Source organism: Xiphias gladius, chromosome 15, assembly GCF_016859285.1.
Source record: "Xiphias gladius isolate SHS-SW01 ecotype Sanya breed wild chromosome 15, ASM1685928v1, whole genome shotgun sequence".
In the NCBI taxonomy this organism is placed as follows: domain Eukaryota; kingdom Metazoa; phylum Chordata; class Actinopteri; order Istiophoriformes; family Xiphiidae; genus Xiphias; species Xiphias gladius.
Window position 1 is genome coordinate 7,943,990 of NC_053414.1, and position 17,399 is coordinate 7,961,388.

General features: G+C 41.8%; 1 protein-coding gene across 1 annotated transcript; it reads right to left on the reverse strand.

Moving 5' to 3' along the window:
• Positions 1-1,663: 1,663 nt before the first annotated feature.
• On the reverse strand, positions 1,664-15,459 carry LOC120800661 (cAMP-specific 3',5'-cyclic phosphodiesterase 4B-like). The gene is made up of 13 exons (XM_040146922.1): positions 15,301-15,459; positions 15,114-15,153; positions 14,752-14,822; positions 13,834-13,996; positions 13,218-13,311; positions 12,957-13,114; positions 11,541-11,639; positions 11,235-11,399; positions 8,583-8,682; positions 8,304-8,458; positions 7,027-7,149; positions 6,620-6,802; positions 1,664-3,681 (listed from the first exon to the last, which is right to left on the reverse strand). The coding sequence occupies exons 1-13, from the start codon at positions 15,345-15,347 to the stop codon at positions 2,503-2,505; spliced, it is 2,577 nt and encodes an 858-aa protein (XP_040002856.1). The 5' UTR covers positions 15,348-15,459; the 3' UTR covers positions 1,664-2,502.
• Positions 15,460-17,399: the final 1,940 nt, after the last annotated feature.

Below are 17,399 nucleotides of genomic sequence, written 5' to 3' on the forward strand. Positions count from 1 at the left end.
AGATGTCCTGCAAATAAAGAAACACTGCAGCTTCAACACAATGTTGTGCACAGTGCAACTTGAATCCCTTTTTTCTGGGCACTTAAGGTTTTGTCAGAGGATTCTGGATGATTTACGGCTGATTTGAACGTTTTCTTTGAAAGCTTGTCTGCCTCCTGCCTGTCAGTCCAACAGTCTGTCGCTGTGCCATCAATAAATGCATCTGTAACACGGTGGATAAAGCTCGGATTCTGTTTTACCAAATCATCCCATTCATGGTTTTTAATGTAAACATAATCATCCTGAACTATTGTCCTTAACTGACCCCTTGTTATCGTTTAATCTAAAGTGATCCTGTTTCAGTTTTTGTGATTATAGAACTAGGGCTGCAACGAACTATTATTTTCATTATTGATTAATCTGACAATTATTTTCTCAATAAATCGATTCATCAACATCATCAATCATTTTTCAGTAGTGAAAAATGTTCATCTTAATTTCCTAAATCCCTATTTAAATTGAAAAACTTGCTTATAATATCCGGCCACACTCCAAAACCCAAATATATTAAGTTTACCATTATAGAAGACTAAGAAAACCAGCAAATATTCACATTAACTGGAAATTTTGCCCAAAAATGACTCTCTAAAGACAACACCATGAAGTGAAGTAGGACTACAGGTAATGATTATTTTCATTGATTAATCTGCCCATTATTTTCTCAATTAATTGTCTCCATAAAATGCCAGAAAATAATAAATTGCCCTGTGTGATGTCCCAGAGCCAGAGGTGACGTCTTCAAATGTCTCGTTTTGTCTGATCAACGGTCCAAAAATCCAAAGCTATTCAGTTTATTATCACGTGTGACAAAGAAAAGCATCAAATTCTCAGATTTAAAGCCAGCACATTTTTGGTGCTTTATTTCATGGGTTGGTAATTTTCCAATAATTTCCCAGGAAGTTTCCTGGAGAGAACTATGTAAATTGGTACTAGTCACTGAGAAAATAGGGATTTTCCACGAATGAAGTGCTGCCTTTAAACCATGGCTGTCACTTTTTATTCAAAAATTCAAACATTTGTACAAACGTGGGAAATAAGTTTTTCAACTGACCTGTTCGAATTCAAGTGCATCGGAGCGTTTGACATAGTTCGCCTCGTGGTCCAGCGGAGTACATGGACTGCGTTAAAATGACTTCGAATGAAGATTCAAGGTTATTCAAGTAGCAGTTAATTGGAAGTATACCAACTAAACATTTTCTCTATTTTCCCTGTTTTTGTACAAAATTAAATGGTTCCTTCCTGTAGCGCTGCACCTAATGGTTACCATCAGAAAATAGTGAAAATACCTGTAACGGTTTCCCAGGTTCTACAGTGTGGTCTTCAAATTGCTCCTTTTGTCCACCAATAGTCTAAAACTCAAAGATATTTAATTTATGGAGGTAAAGCAATGTTATATGACAAAAACAGACAGTAATATGAGAGAAAAAGAATGAATATTCTAGACCTGTTTGAAAACTCAGTTGGCAGTTTATTAGGAACACACAGCTAAAACTAATGTAGTCTAATACAATAGTCCTGCAATAAATCCTCCCTTCATGAAGGTTGTAATTCTTTCTTGGGTAGAAAGTGACCTGCAACTAAAAACACCGATCCATCAACTTCATTGATCTTATTTATTATAGGACATCAGCAGATTAAAATACATGTTTATTATGTACATATATGTAACACGGGTGTTAGATAAAGTGCCAAATACCATTTTTACAAAAAAAAAAAAAAAATTGATTTGTGGAAGCCCATCACACCCGTTAGCCTGGTCCCACAGTTCATTGCTTCATGGACGAGTAGCCACCACCCAGTTTGGAGGAGGGCTGAATTGCCCAGTGCTGGTCTGGGGACAGTTTGGCACAATTCACCTGGGAATCAAAGTCTGAGAGAGGGGAAACTGTTGTGACGGGATGAATACTGGGTGTTTTTGTTTTTTTTAAACATGAACTGACATCGACATGTACAATAAGTCAAATGGGTAATAATCCATGAGATCAGGAGAACAGGCACGCAAGTATTTGCATGTATTCAGGTTGTTGGGGTTTTTTTTGTTTGTTTGTTTTTTATTCTGAGGCGCTACAAAAGGTCGATAAAACACCCCCCCCCCTTAATTATTATCCCCAGTTTATCCCCTACGGCAGTGATGGATGTACTTGGTGATGAAGACTCTAGTCTTTCTATCACTACCAGTTGATCAAGACGCTGTAACAATCTGTTTGTTCCTGGGAAGGCTCCAGAGAGGTTTTGTTTTCGTGTCCGGTGCCGTACTGTCGGTCTTAAGTGTTCCTGCGAGCTGTGAAGTTCGTTTAAGACGCCTGTATCTGGGTAAACATGGTCTTCAGCTGACAGGGTCAAGCGATAACGTGAACAGAGCACATTATCGTCATGTCCTAACTGTCTCTCTGGATTTCTTTAAGCATTTCTTTATCTCTTGGTAACCTTTCCTCCCTTTTTAATTTGTGATTTTGCACCCAACTAACTTTCCTCCTCTTCTTCCTCAACTGGCGCCGCCTCCTCCTCCGTTTCTTCCAACTCTCCTTTCTCCGCTTCATCTTCTTCATTTTCTGTTTCTCCCTCTTCTTCCTCAACTTTATCCTCCATTTCTGCCTCCTGTTCTTCCACTTTCTCCTCATTCTCACCCTCTTGTTCAGCATTTTCCTCCGTTTCCTCCTCTACATTCTCCTCCATCTCTCCCTCCTCTTGTTCAGCATTTTCCTCCGTCTCCTCCTCTACATTCTCCTCCATCTCTCCCTCCTCTTGTTCAGCATTTTCCTCCGTCTCCTCCTCTACATTCTCCTCCATCTCTCCCTCCTCTTGTTCAGCATTTTCCTCCGTCTCCTCCTCTACATTCTCCTCCATCTCTCCCTCCTCTTTGTCCTCCACTTCTGCCTCCTCATTTTCAGTTTCCTCTTCCCCCTCACCTTCTGTCTCTCCATCCATTTCCAGTTCTACCTCTTCCTTTTCTGTGTCTTCCTGACCTTCTACCTCATCACCCTTTGCCTCTTCATTTTCTCCAACTTCCTCATCAACCTCCTGCTCCTGCTCCTGTTCTCCCACCTGATTTAGCTCATTCTCATCCTCCTCTTTCTTAGTCTCCTCTTCTTCCACTACATCATGAACTTCTTCCTCTCTCTCTATTTCATCTGTCTGCCCTCCTCCTCCTTCTACTTGCTCCACCTCATGTTCCTCATGTACCGCGTTCTCCTGCACCTCGTCCTCCTCTTCTTCTTCTTCTCTCTCATCCTCCTCTTCTTCATCCCGGACTCCGTTTTGTTCGCTGTTGTGATTCTCTTCGTCTTCCCTCTCCGTTTCTACGTGATCCTGTTCCTCGCCGTTCAGCTCTGCCTCGTCGTCCTGCGTTCCGTCTGCGCCGCCGTCGTCGCAGATCGCTCTCCTCCCGCTGCTCCCTCCGCTGCCGTCCCTCAGGTGCACGTGGTTGTGGTTGTTGTGCTCCAGGTCCTCCAGGGTGATTTCGAACTGGAAGCGGTCATGCTGGAGGTGTCTGTCCGGGGGAGGTGAGGGAGACTGGGGCATGGTGTTCAGGTACCACTCCCTGTTCTCCTCCAGCGTGTCCAGCAGCTCCTGGGCGTCTGGGTGCACCAGGTCAGCCCACGTCTCCCACAGCGGGTGCACGATGTAGTCGATGAAACCCACCTGGAAAAGAAGGAGAATCACACGGTAAATACCTTGGATGGCCCTGAGGTTTGTGGTGTTGTTAAAGGAGTAGTTTAACATTCCAGGAATTACATTTATTTGCTTTCTTGACTTAATTCGGAGTGGATTTATTTCTCTTGGGGCGGTGGGGGGATTTTAACCCCATCCGGAGCGAGTATATGGGTCATGTTTAAGCTCAACATCCTTGCATTTTAAAGTGAATCTTGTAAGTTTTCTCTGTATGAAGAACTGCTTGCCGTCCTCCTCTTTCTTCTTAAAATCTGGCCAGTGTGAAATTTGCCTTTTGAGGTGTGAAAATGGAGTAAATCTGAACATCAACATTTAGGTCTTTTTGGGAACCATCTGCCATCAGAAGAGCTAGAGCTCATCTAATGTGCTGATGTAATGTCTACTTAAGCTACTCACAGTGTCATTTGAGCCACATTTTTTTTATTTATTTATTTATTTTTATTTATTTTTTTAGCCTTTATTGGTTCACATCTTGGCAAACTGGTACCATTAAAGTTTGCCAAATTTGCTACTAGTAGCTCCTGTTTGCTATGTACCCATGGACGTACAGATAACCATCACTGGATTACTGTGATACTGACGAAAAGTTAAAAATTCGTTTTTTTACTTTAGTTTAAAAAAAACTAGTTTTTCAATGATTTGTAGGCAGATCTGTGGACGTTTATACGTGACAGACATCTGAAATTAGGTCAGCTGTGGTAAGTGTAAGTCACAGAGAATGATAACGATATTCATTTCATGTTTGTGTGTTAAGATTTGTCTGTTTTATGAGTCGAGTTTCACGTCACACTGTATCTGCCTCATGTCTCTCCCTCCCTATGTCCCCCTTCGGGAGGCTTTTGTCTTTGTCGTGATGAAGGTCCAAGTCTGTTACAAACCGTATTCTGTAATTTGTGGATGGTTAACATATCATCTGGAAGGATGAGTTAAATTACAGAGGAGCACAGTGAAAATTTTACTCCCCGCTTCTCCTTGTAATGTTATTACTGTCCGAATGGGCTTTTAGGTAAAAAGATCCGTGCCGGTGTCGTGTCTGCATGCTAAATATGAGGCATGCTAAGTTTTCGGTTCCACGGGCCATTCAGACATTTCGTGACTAGATGCAGTGATACTCTGCTTTGCAACTTCACGATGACAAGACCCCAGGAAGTAAATGCTCCCAGCCATGACATAGTCCCGACACCCCTTACCCCTGTAAAACCACAAATCTTTACACATCGGTTTTTGTATTTTCATCCTTTGGGTTTTTTTTTGGCTTTGGACAGATCAAAGCAGTGACGGAAGAAGTTATCAGACCCTCTGCATACTTACCTGAAAGTAGAAATACCATAGTCTAAAAAATACTCCACCACAAGTAAAAGTACAAAAGTATTATCAGCAAAATGCATGTAATGTAAGTATGACCTGGAACAGTACTCATGATGCATCATGAAACACTCCTTTCAGAGGAGTTCTTTACTTAATCTTGTAATTTGTCAATGTGTAGCAGATTTTACATATTTTACACTGTTTACCTCAATAATAAAGCACTGCATCATAGTTTATAAGCTCCTGTTTGTGTTTTGCATTTAACAACTTAATCTGACAAGTAACCAGTGACTTAAGCTGTCAGATAAATGCAGTGCAGTCTGAAATGTGGAAGCAGAAAGTAGAATAAAATGAAAATACAGTAGTACAGTACTTGAGTAAATGTACATAGTTACATTCCAGCTGTTTCCCTCTGTTTAAGGTCTTTATGCTAAGCTAAGCTAACTGTCAGCTGGCTCCAGCTTCATGAGAGTGGTATCAATTTTATCCTCTATCTCTCGGCAAGGAAGAGGATAACTGTGTTTCCCCCCAAAAAAGTCAAACTATTCCTTTAAAAGTGTAGACGACATCCAACTGGCAGAATATCTCAAAAGGAAAGAAATTTTAAACTAAGCACAGAATCGCTAACCACAAAGTTGAGAACGGGAAGATGTCATTGTTCAACTGCCAGTTGGCCGTAGAAACAGAAGTGCATTTATCATACATGTATCCAAAGTGTAAAAAAAAAAATTAATCGTTGCCAGATTTTATCATAAGTTATTCCAGACCTCATTATCCTGCCAGATTTATGAAGGTTTTGTTTTTTTTGGTTGGGGGACGATGAAAATTCTGCACAGCCAAGTCTGTCTCTTTCCTGCCACGATGCAAAACAAAATGAATAGAAACATTGATTTTAACTGACAAATAACTTTGTTTTAAGGCCCCATCAGTATTTTTGACCATTTAAAAGTGAAGTAGAATCAAGAGTTTTGAGTTTTATATAAACTAAAGAGCATTTTGTGCACATGTCCACTGCCTTTCAGACAACCCTTTTGTTTAACTTTGGAGCAACCACTTTATAATACAACACAACCTTACTGCAGTTGATACTCCGGTATTTCAGTGAGCTCAACAGGTTAGAGTTTTACAGGCTGCCAGAGGTGTTGGTTCAAATCGAACGGCACCTTTTGACGATGCGGTTTCGTGGTGTTTTCGGGAAATATCTTGGTCAGGTGTCTCTCAGTTAACGTTGCGGAGGATCACTGTTCCCCTTTGCCAGTGCAGTCTTCCTGTGTGGTGTCATTTGACACAATCATCCCTCTGAAATTTGCGATTTTTTTTTTTCTCTCTCTTTTTGTTTTCCCTACACTGCTACATTACGCAACGTTGTAACGTTTGTGAATGACACAGGAGAAATGACCGCGGAAGCGAGCATTCACACTGCCGACAGTCTCACCACAAACTAAAGGCGTTTACGTCTACCGAAGCTGCTGGTTGATGGCCAGTCATCGTCCTGATGTAACATCCACACATTCAAAAACAAAAAGTTTCCAGTTTATCTGTTTGGATCAACTGGATTAACCATGACACATCTGAAGAGGAGGATGTGATCTAAAGTTACCTGGCTCTTCTCCACAGACGCAGTGTGTTTGTCACACATGGCGCTGATCTCCATCCCTCTCTCTCGCTCTTTGTCGCCCTGTCGGAAAAACTCCTCCATGATCCTCTCCGTCCACTGTCTGTATAACGGTAACGGCTTGGTGGGGTTGCTCAGGTCTGCGCAGTGCACCATGTTCCTCAGTACCTACACACACACACACACACACACACACACACACACACACACACACACAAACGCGCGAGGACATTGAACCGTCAATGTTGCAAGGCGCACACAAAATGCTGTAGACGTTTCAAGATGTCATGTGATAGTCCGAGTCCACAGGCCTGAACTTGCACAACTGTCACGTAAAAAGTAATTCTCGACTATGTGAGCCACCAAACTGTCTTGTGTAGATGACGGGTTACCTGTATTCGCTCTGTATAGTGGTCCAGCAGCAGCACGCCAGAACTCGTCACCTTCTTGGTCTCCACCATGGTCTTCAGATCAGCCATCAGGGTCATGTGTTTGGACATGTCTGTGGCCAACACCTGCAGACGGGGAGAGAGAGACCAAAACTGGAAATCGAGCACGAAGAGCCAAGCCACTCTCTTTCCTGAACTGTCAAATAAAAACTAAAACCTAAGATGTTGGATTGGATCAATATGTGATTCAAGTACAGTTGGAATCAGGGATTCAGACAGTTAACCTTTAGTTTTAAAACAGGCCTGCACTTCTAAACATTAAGTATTTTCATACAGTATTGCGATTTTGGAAAAAAAATGACTGAAAATAAATGCTGAGGAAGCCAGATTGGTGCATTATTGGAGTCACAGTACTGACCAGTGTTAAAAGGTTTCTATGAGCTGCAGACCAAAAATATTTTAGCTTTTATTTTGGTTTTAGCTTGAATTTAAAGCCCCCTGGAAAAAGTGCTTTCAAATCAATCATTTCTCTACAGTGTTAAATATTCAGGACTAAATAAACAACAATCATAGTTACTAAATAATGACTAAGGATGTTTTTTTTTAAGAGTTGGTCACTCTATAACTCAGCTAATCTGCTTCGTCAGGACTGTCTGGGTGTTACAAAAAAATAAACTGTCATCGATTCTGATTAAAATGTTGCTTAATCCTGACTGGTGCAGGGAAGTAGATGCATCACCTTTTTGAAATTGAGCCCAGTGTGCTGGAAGTCAGTGAGAGGAACGTAGAAACACAAAAATATACAGAATTCTATCATGTGAAAAATGCCACAAATGGCAGAAGATAGTGTGTTAATGGGAGGGTCCTATCAGTGAGAGTAAAAAGCAGATTGAGAAAATCAAAAGTTTCTGGGGCCTTTAAATACAAACACGTCATCGAGATCATAAAAAATATCTATTTCAACAGTGTCCTGTGGTCAACAACCACAAGTCACTGGCTAACAGCATAGAACGGAGAACAGGAAATATTTCACTAGTTCCAAATTAAGAAAAGTCCTAAATAAATAAAATTGCCAGTAAGAATCATATAAAAGGAAAATATACGAGATTGATCCCTTTCAATAATGTAAACTGGCCCCTTAAAAAAACCCACCAAAAGCAAAGAATTAAGATCTAATACTATCACATGATAAAAAGCAGAAGGAGAAGTGAAATTAGGTTTGGTGTATTTGTTTATGACTTCAGTGGTTTTGTGTGAGTTGCGGCCAACGCGCTCCTGACCATGTCGATGACGAGCTTGCGAAGGCTCTGGCGCTGTCTCTTGGTGAGGTTTTGGAAAATGTCGCAGTTCTCCTGGTGCAGAAGCTTGAAGCCCACAGCGAGGTGATGGTTTTCCAGAACTGACTCATCGTTGTACATGAGGGCCAGCTCTGAGTCTGAGCACAGAGAGGAGGGAGAGAGGAGGGCGGGGTGTGAAAACCGGTTCTGTGCAAATATCCAGGCATTTTTTACTGTTTGTGTGTGTGTGTGTGTGTTTGTTTATGTGTGTCTTGTACTCACTGGTGTTGATGAGGAATTGATTGGAAACTCCGGGGTGGTCTACATCGTGGATAGCTGCGGCGAACAGAGCCGCGAGGATCTCCAGGTCAGCGAAGACGGCCTGAACGGTACAGGAAGAGGGGGTACAACAAGTTCAGAGGAAAGACGTGCGCCTCACACACACATCTATTTTTACCGGGGACAAGAAAATAAGGGAATTGGGGCGCCAACAGTGAGCCGCAACGCCATCCTCTCCTCTCTCTCTCCCATCATTTCCTGTCATCTCTCCACTGTCAACTATCAAATAATGGCCTCAAATGCCCCCAAAGGAATATTAAAAAATACAGGTAAAAATCAGATTTTAAAAATAACATTTGCGGGACAATGACTCCGTAGTTGAACCATTTTTTTTTCCTTGCTAAGAGGGACTTTGATGCCTCCTTTTTGTTTTCTCCACATTTTTCTTTTCCCTTTTATTATTACAGGGCTTTCAGTTCCGTCTTTGTCACGGGGGGGGGGGGGCTGAAATTCTTATGGTGGTCACCACCTTCCTTCGTGAAACAACAACCTTTAGGTCCGTAGGAGGATAAAATTCAAGTGGAAACTGGTTTAAATCCGTCTTTGCGTTTAAAAAATCTTGGCTAAAATCTGCTAAAGGTCATAAATCAAGACTTCAGACGAGGGGTGTGGAAAGGCGGGAACAACGCTAACGTCACATGAGTGTGAACTGAAATTTCAGCGTTTATGAATGTTGTCATTTAATGATACTGCTCTAAACAGAGTTTCTACTGCGTTAATCAAATTCAATTTAAGACTTTTTTTTTTTTTTTAGAGCTGTTTAATACCACATAATATAATTTAATAATATATTTAATACCTGTATAATAATATAACTTAATACCTTTTTTTAGATCATATCAGTCAAATGAAAACAGAAACCCAGTAGGGACAATAAGGCCTACAGTACAGTTATTTATTAGGTACATTAATTTATTGACATTTATATCACATTTCATGTCATTTTTGTCATTTTAGACTCAGTTGTAGTTTATATATCTATGATGTCTTCTGCAGCCTGCAATCACACACAAGGAAAAATGTATAGCTAATGTTACGGCAGGCAAGAAAAAATATTTTCTTTTTAGGTAAATTAAATCGGTGCTTGTTTAAGATTTTTTAAAGACCTGGAGACTCTGTCTTAAACAACCTGAACCGTAGGACACATAACATACTGTGATGGAAGGTTTCACAGTATAACGTTTTACCACGGTCGGATGATGACGTTACAGTGTCACAAATGAATTCCCTTGACCTCAGGTAAACAACTAGAAACTGTGTAAAAATACTATGATGTGTCATCACATGTGTTATTAACACCGTAAGGATAACAGGTTAGCATGACATGCTATTTGTCGTTTTTTTATTTTATGTTTTTCCTTGATTGAATCTGCATCTTTTGTTTTGGTTTTCCTCTTTTTAGTTTCGTGAATATTTGGACAAGCGTGTTACATGTTCGTTAGACACGACAGACTCATATCGATTATACGGTGTTTTCAGTATCTGACTGTGTCAGAAACAATGGACAAAGCCGAAATCACGTTAAAGTGCGTTTTCGTGTCCCAGTTACGACAGTGTTACGTGCTACCCAAATGTTTGACTTGACTGAGACGACGATAATTGTCTGACTGTGTGCTCTCCCTTCTCCTCCTTTGGTTTAATTTTTTATTTTTTTGTTTTGTTTTGTTTCTGGTTGTTTTCTCACATCTCGTTTCCGTATGTGTGAAAATAAACACCGGATCGTGTTTTTCACGTTCCTTGTCACCATTTAAACATTTTTAAACATTAATGGCTGTGCCTTGGGTGAGGCCATGAATAATTTTCCAGCTTTGGTTTTTGTGCTGCACGTAATTGTGTTCTAAACAGGATGTGTATTTTCGTCAGTCCAAACAGAACAATTAGACTTTTTCCATGACTGACCTGGGCAGGTAGGGAGGCCAGACCTGTCCAGCTTCAAGCACAGTGTGTGTGTGTGTGTGTGTGTGTGTGTGTGCGTGCGTGCCTCTGCCCGTGTGTGTAATAGTGGAGGGAGTATTCAGATCCTTTACTTAAGTAAAAGTACTAATTCCATCCAGTAAAAATACTTCATTACAAGTAAAAGTCCTGCATTGAAAAGTAAGAGCGTGTAAGTATAAAGAGGAAAATGTAATCAATGCAGGAAAATCTTAATTAAAAGTTCATTAGAATAATTACAAGGAAAAGCAGCTGATCCTCACATTCGAGAAGCTGGAACCATGAAATTTTTGGCATTTTTTCAAGACAAATGACTTAAATGATAATCAGAATAGTTTCTGTCAATCAATTGATAGGTAATCCTTTCAGCCCTGCCGGTTTATAGTGTTAGGTAGTTTCATCCACAACAAAGCTTCGAGACTGACTCTTCATTTGTTCTCTCTTAATCTTAATTTTTAAAGTGACCACAGCTGTCAGATGAAAGTAGTGGAGTAGAAGTATAAAGTGGCCTGAAAAGGAAATACTCAAGTAAAACTGGCACTTGAGCGGAGTACTTGAGTAAATGTACTTAGTTGCAATCCACTACCGTGTGTGTGTGTGTGTGTGTGTGTGTGTGTGTGTGTGTGTGTGTGTGTGTGTGTGAGAGCGTACACGTGAACATACATCAAGCGCGGGTGTGGAGAGGAGGACGTGTGTGGACTGGGTGACATCTGCAGCATGGAGGCTGTTGTGGTAGGCTACGTTTCCATGGTAATGGTCCTCCAGGGTCATCACGTAGGTGACAAAGGTGTCAACTGGGATACGAAACGTCTTGAGCAGCTCTCGCTCCTGAGGAGGGAGGAGAGGAGCCAGAACTTCACACCGGGAGTACATCGCGTACATCAGCAGCAGACACACGTGCGCTTTCGGGCGAGAACGATCCTGCAGAAAAAACACACACTCCCGCACGCTCACGCGCATTCTGTTTACCTGGAAGATGGCGTACATGATGCAGCTGAGGGGTCTGTTGTTGGAGAACTCTGCTACTCTGAATATGTTGAAGCTCCACTTGTCCAGATCCTCCAGCTCCTGGTAGAGCGCGGACGGGGATAAACACGTGTTAACTGCTGAGTCAAGTAAACCGTCCACATCCCAAAAACGCTTCATTCAAAGCTTATTATGCACGTCTTGTAAAACACAGGACGGATTCATTTTTAAAGCGTCGCAAGCAGAGTTGGGTCTATCAGGTGCCCGGAGGGTTTCAAGACATCGTTTAAATATGCAGCAGAATTTAACACTGGGTGAGATGATAAAGCAAAGTTACTTATCGAACTTATTTTATCGGTTATTTGATCAACAGAAAACTAAAATGAAAAACAATCACAGGTTCAAGCTTCTCACATATGAGCATTATTGGGTCTCTTAGTCTTCAATCCTAGTAAACTGAATACCTTTGGGTTTTGGAGTCTTTGTAGGACAAAACACTCAGTACGAGTATCTCACATTTTGACGAATGTTTCACCATTTTTGGACAGTTGATTGAGAAAATAATAGTCGTATTATTCAATAAGGAAAATAATCACGTAGCCCTGAATTATCCAGGACAAACACGGGAAGTGAGCCGACACAAGTAAGGAAATACAATCGACTGATGCATTTCAGAAATTATGATTACATTTAGTGTTATCAAGGTAAAATGTAAAATCATTTATCACTGTAAAAAGGATCTGGCCCAGTTTAACCTGGTTCAACAGACTCCCAGTACATCCAGCGCTTGTGCTCGGTTAAGGCTGCACCTTCGTCGAGGACTGGTGCCTTTTAAGCAATGATCACTCAGCAGACATCCCTTTCATGTCACTAAAAATAACCGCGATCACTTAGCTTATGTGACAGGGCGCCCAGAGATGTACTGGAAAAAACCTGCAGCCTCTTCGCTTACAATGACAAACCGTAAACCATTTATATTTGTACCTAGAATAGTCTCATCTGATTTATGTCCCGCTACGTGAAGGTGCAGAGCTAGAGACGGCCTCCATCCTACTGTGGGCTTTCCAAACATTTGGTTCTACAGACTGGATGGAATTAAACAATGAGGCGCCGAGCACTAAGAAGCAGACAAAAGGATGACAAATGTGATGCAGACATGAACCTAAAAAATGTTTGCACATTGCATTGTTGAGATTCCCTTTCAGTAAAATCACGTAATAACCTAATATATTATGACATTTTATTATGGTTTCTTTTTTTTAAGAAGTACAGGGGGACGCTTTTTTTTGGAAGCGACAAAGAAGCTTTTGAATAAAACCGTTTACTGGGAAAAAAATCAAAATCATTCAATGTTTAAAGTCTGAATATTTGTGTAACTTATTTTATGTGAGCCAGAGAAAACCAGACAGACAACAAGACCTTGGCAAGCTCGTCCTCGTGGTCTGTGTTGACACCGAAGCGAGGCATTGAAGTGCTGGAGAGGCTGGAGCTGTGAGACAGTTTCCTCACTCCACTGATGTGACTCATAGTTTTGTCTTTCAGGGTAGGCGATGGGATTTCCACCTCGTTCTGCTTGTCTAATGGAAAAACACAAGCACGCAAAGAAGGATTTTAAAGTCTTCATATGGCAAAGGACATAAATGTAGTTTTGGACGGAAATCCGATTCCGGTCCCGCTCACCCAGGAAGGTGCTGGAGATGTATTCGGACACCTGGTTACCAGAGCGACTCATCTCTGACAGGTGGGACAGCTCTCTGTTCAGCATCCTCTTAAACTGTGGCAGAATGAGAACAAAACAGTTCAAAACTATTCCTGCTCCCAGTTTTGGGTCAAGGCTGTTTCTCGGTGACTTATTGTATTGGCCTGTAACAGTATACAGTAGGTATATGAGCATAAATAAAATTGTAGATCGGCCACTGTTTACAGGACAAACATTATAGGCAAAAACAACAAAACACTTTTTAATTGTATTAAGAGATGTGCCAAAAAAATACAAATTGACACATGAAAATGCAGACTGTAAAATACTTATATATTGTAATTACTATTTTCAATTAAATTCAAGATACTTTATTTCCACCCCCAAGAGTCAATTTGGGTCCGCAAACAAAGCGCACAACTCACCTAAACACATGAACACAAGCCAAAAATACAAACATTAGAAAATACTTAAAATACACAAGGATCTGTACCAGTGATCAGTCCATAGCTGGCTAACAATGTCCCAAGCCGCAAGGACCCATATCATGTTTAAGGCGTCGCTGATACTGGTTGAGCACAGGGATCCTTTACATACCTTGTTGGAGGCCATTTCGCTGACAGAGCGGTGTGTCTGAATGGTCTCCAGCTGGTCCAAGCACCAGTCCAGCTCCTCCAGTGTGTCCAGGGCGAGCTGCTGGTACTGCTGGTCCGACAGCGTTGCCCGGGGACTGACGCACACTCCACCCAGAGGAGACCTCCTAGAAGCACGGCGGTTAGTTAGACGCACAAGGAGCTGCAGACTGGACTGAGTTAGCAACAAGTTCACGGCGGCCTCATTACCTTGTGTGTCTTTTTAGATGGATTTAGTTTTAAAGATCTTTATGCGTTGCGTACCAGTTCCACACAGTGTTTTTCTCTCTACCATGTTTCTATATGTTGACCTGGGTGGCGACAGCTTTATTTATGGGCTAAACAAAGTATTGTATTGAATTGAATTGAACAGAGGGCACACAGAAGATACAAGATGACAAACCGTGTCTCTCTTTTTCAATTAAGAAACAGTGAATATTTGATTTCTTTGATTTCTTTGATTCTTCTTATTTTCTTTATCCAATGTGATGTTTACCGAAGTCTGAGATGGGAATAACACTCTGCACCTAATGTGAAAGTCCACCTCGCTGCACCTGCGGGGGACTGTGGATGGTAGGCAGTGTTTTGAGTTTGGTGGTGCTAAAAGAATAGCTGAGGACCAGTGCGCGAGCACTGTGTGGCTACTGTACTAGACTGCGTGAGTTACCTAATGATGTTACTGCAGTCACAAAATGTGTGCATGAGTATGACACGAGTTGCTTATCAAGATAAGCGGCGGTACTTTAAGGTCTCGTATGCTGTAGTAAAGTAGACTGTTATTAGTTTGATTTACAAAGTCTCTCTGACTGGTTACACAAAGGACAACCAACTATCATAATGCGCATTAGTGGGACATTTCAGGACAGTAATAAGTGGTACTGACTTGACTGTTGGCGTTGAGACGTTGGCAAGGACGGTGAAGTTGCTCCGTACTGATCGCAGACTGGCCAGTACCTAAATCATCACACAGTGCCGTGGGATAATCAGGATATGTACCGTCAGAACAATGTACATGTACATGTCCGAATGGGAGGTGAATGCCACACACCGCTTTAAATCCTTCAACATGCTGATTTAACTATTTTCCGACAGTTTACAACTAAATCTTTAGCAGAGCTTTGGGTCAAAAGCATCCACAAATGGCTGCGAAGCCATTCAAGGGCACTGGAAGTAGCGTGAAACATTTTACGCAATTCACACGACCATTTATCGAGATAAATGACCAATCTACGGAGTAAAACTCACTTGAGCAAAAGGTGTGACAATGAAGTCCTCTGCCGTGTGCCTGTGAGGAGGAGGGGCAGTAAAAAAGAGTTCGAAAAGAGAGAGGAGGGATCAGGTGTGATAGGAATAATATCAACATTTAGGTACAGACATACATGGTCTCTCCCCCTCTCACTCGTTCTTTCAGACTTTTCTTCCTGAGCCTCACCCTTCGCTGGCGAGGGAGGAGTTGCGTGAGACCGTCTTGGGCGACATGTCATAGTCCGAGTCGGAGCGGTAGAGGAAGGACTCTCTTCTCTGGCCCTGGGGGAAGGAGGTGTGCAGGGTGAGGCCTGGACTCTGCGAGCCCAGAGGGGTGTGACCTGGTGACACACCGTTTTCTGCTTCGTAACTGGGACACGAGAATGATGATTAGAGAGGACAGAAGTGAAACATCCTGCAAGGTGAACCAAAAAAAAAAAAAAAAAAAAAAAAAAAAGTTTAATTGTGTGTAAACCTATCAGCATCTGCTTGGGTGATGGAAATGCGTGGTGGGATTCGGAGAGGAAGAGTTGTGGGACGTGACACATTGCTCAGGACTTCTGGTGAACGAGTGCGATCTCGAGGGCGGAGCCAGCAGGGCACCTGTAGAGTCAGAAGGCAGGGTTTGTATTATAGAGATTGGTGGACACCAGTCACTCTGCAGGTGTACAGTGCAACGTGTACCCGCAGTCTCTCTTCCATTCGAGCCTGGATTACGAACAAAGTAAGGTCCAGGTTCACTGCCACCTGGTTTAAGGTAATTATTATCATAAAAAAATCATTCATTATGCACTGCTGACGTAACCTAGCCTAATCTAGCCAAGATCTAGTTTTGTGCTTGAACCACCTTCAAATACTTTCAATGAAGTTTCGCATTTTTAAACATATTTTGTGATGTTGTTCCGGGCAGCCATTGGTTTCCATTCTTTTGCTTACAGTATAAAAACATTTGAAACTCACTTAATGCAGCATGAATTTCGTTTACGGCCTGTTCTGTTAAAACAGTGTGACCTTACACCTGAAATAACTTTTTTTTCACCACTTTGGGAGCAGCGCAACAAACTGTAAACACAACGCTGACATATTATCACGTTATTAAGTTGCATGTTAGCAAACAGTTGCCCATTTGCACACCAAGCTGAGGCGGAGCAATATTATCATTCATTTGGTGTCACGTTTCTGGCCACCAGACAAATGTGAGTCTAATATTCACTCTTCTTTTAGCTTTGTTTTGGTCTCCACCAACTCTTATGGTAAATATCTCTTCGGCTGCTTAATGCTCCCCTATATTCACCAGCTAGCTGCTAATTTTCTCCGTCTTAGCAGCTGCCTGCTAAAACAAAACAGTACAAACCGAAAACAGGGAGTTAAAGTGTGAGGTGATAATTCTCTGTGGGTCTGTCACTACGAGGGACTCCTTTCACGTTCACATAGGCATTTGGTCCATTGTTAATATAAAAACTCAACTCAACTAAGACTACGTTTTCAAAATGGTTTGTTGTAATATACTGTCAAGTATATGTGATTTGTAGTAAATGAGCTAAAACATGCTAAATCACTGGTATGTTCCATTCAAAGCACAGAATATGTTGACATGTAGCATGCTCCTGAATTAGTCTGTGTTTACTCGGAGGCACTTGGAGGCCGGTTACATATGTAGAGCCCAAGCAGGAAGGGTGGCTGTCGACGGGGGCCCATGGCTCATTTTTGCCCCACAGCCCCCCCCCCCCGAGCTGGTTAACACGGCCAAGCTTCCTTTCAATACCTGGAGACTGGAGGAGAGTCTTCTGCTCCTCCCTCTGCGTAGCTCGGCCCCCAGCGTGGCCCCAGACGTATAGGATCGGCTGTAGCGAGATGACTCCGCCTTCTCCCCAGCACCTGTCATATCTGTGTCATTACCCTGTGAAGACAGGAGGGAGGGCGGCCGAGGGAAAAACAGGGAAACTGAGCGAGAGAGATACATCCTCAGAGGATAAAACAACATTTTTTCTTTGTATATACAGACATTTTATTGTGTATCTAACAATAAAAAATCTGATTCTGTGATAAAAAAGAAAGAACTTGGTCCATAGATTTGTCATTTTGGCACATTTACTAAACCATGCTGATTTGTCACATTTAAATTTTGATGAGGGAAAAAACTTCCACATAAACACAGACTATAAATTATGAATGTGCATGATTTTGTATATGTATGTGTATGTGTGTGTGTGTGTGTGTGTTGTGTGTGTTGTGTGTGTGTGTGCGCGTGTGTGTGTGTGTGTGTGTGTGTAAAGGCCTAAGGCT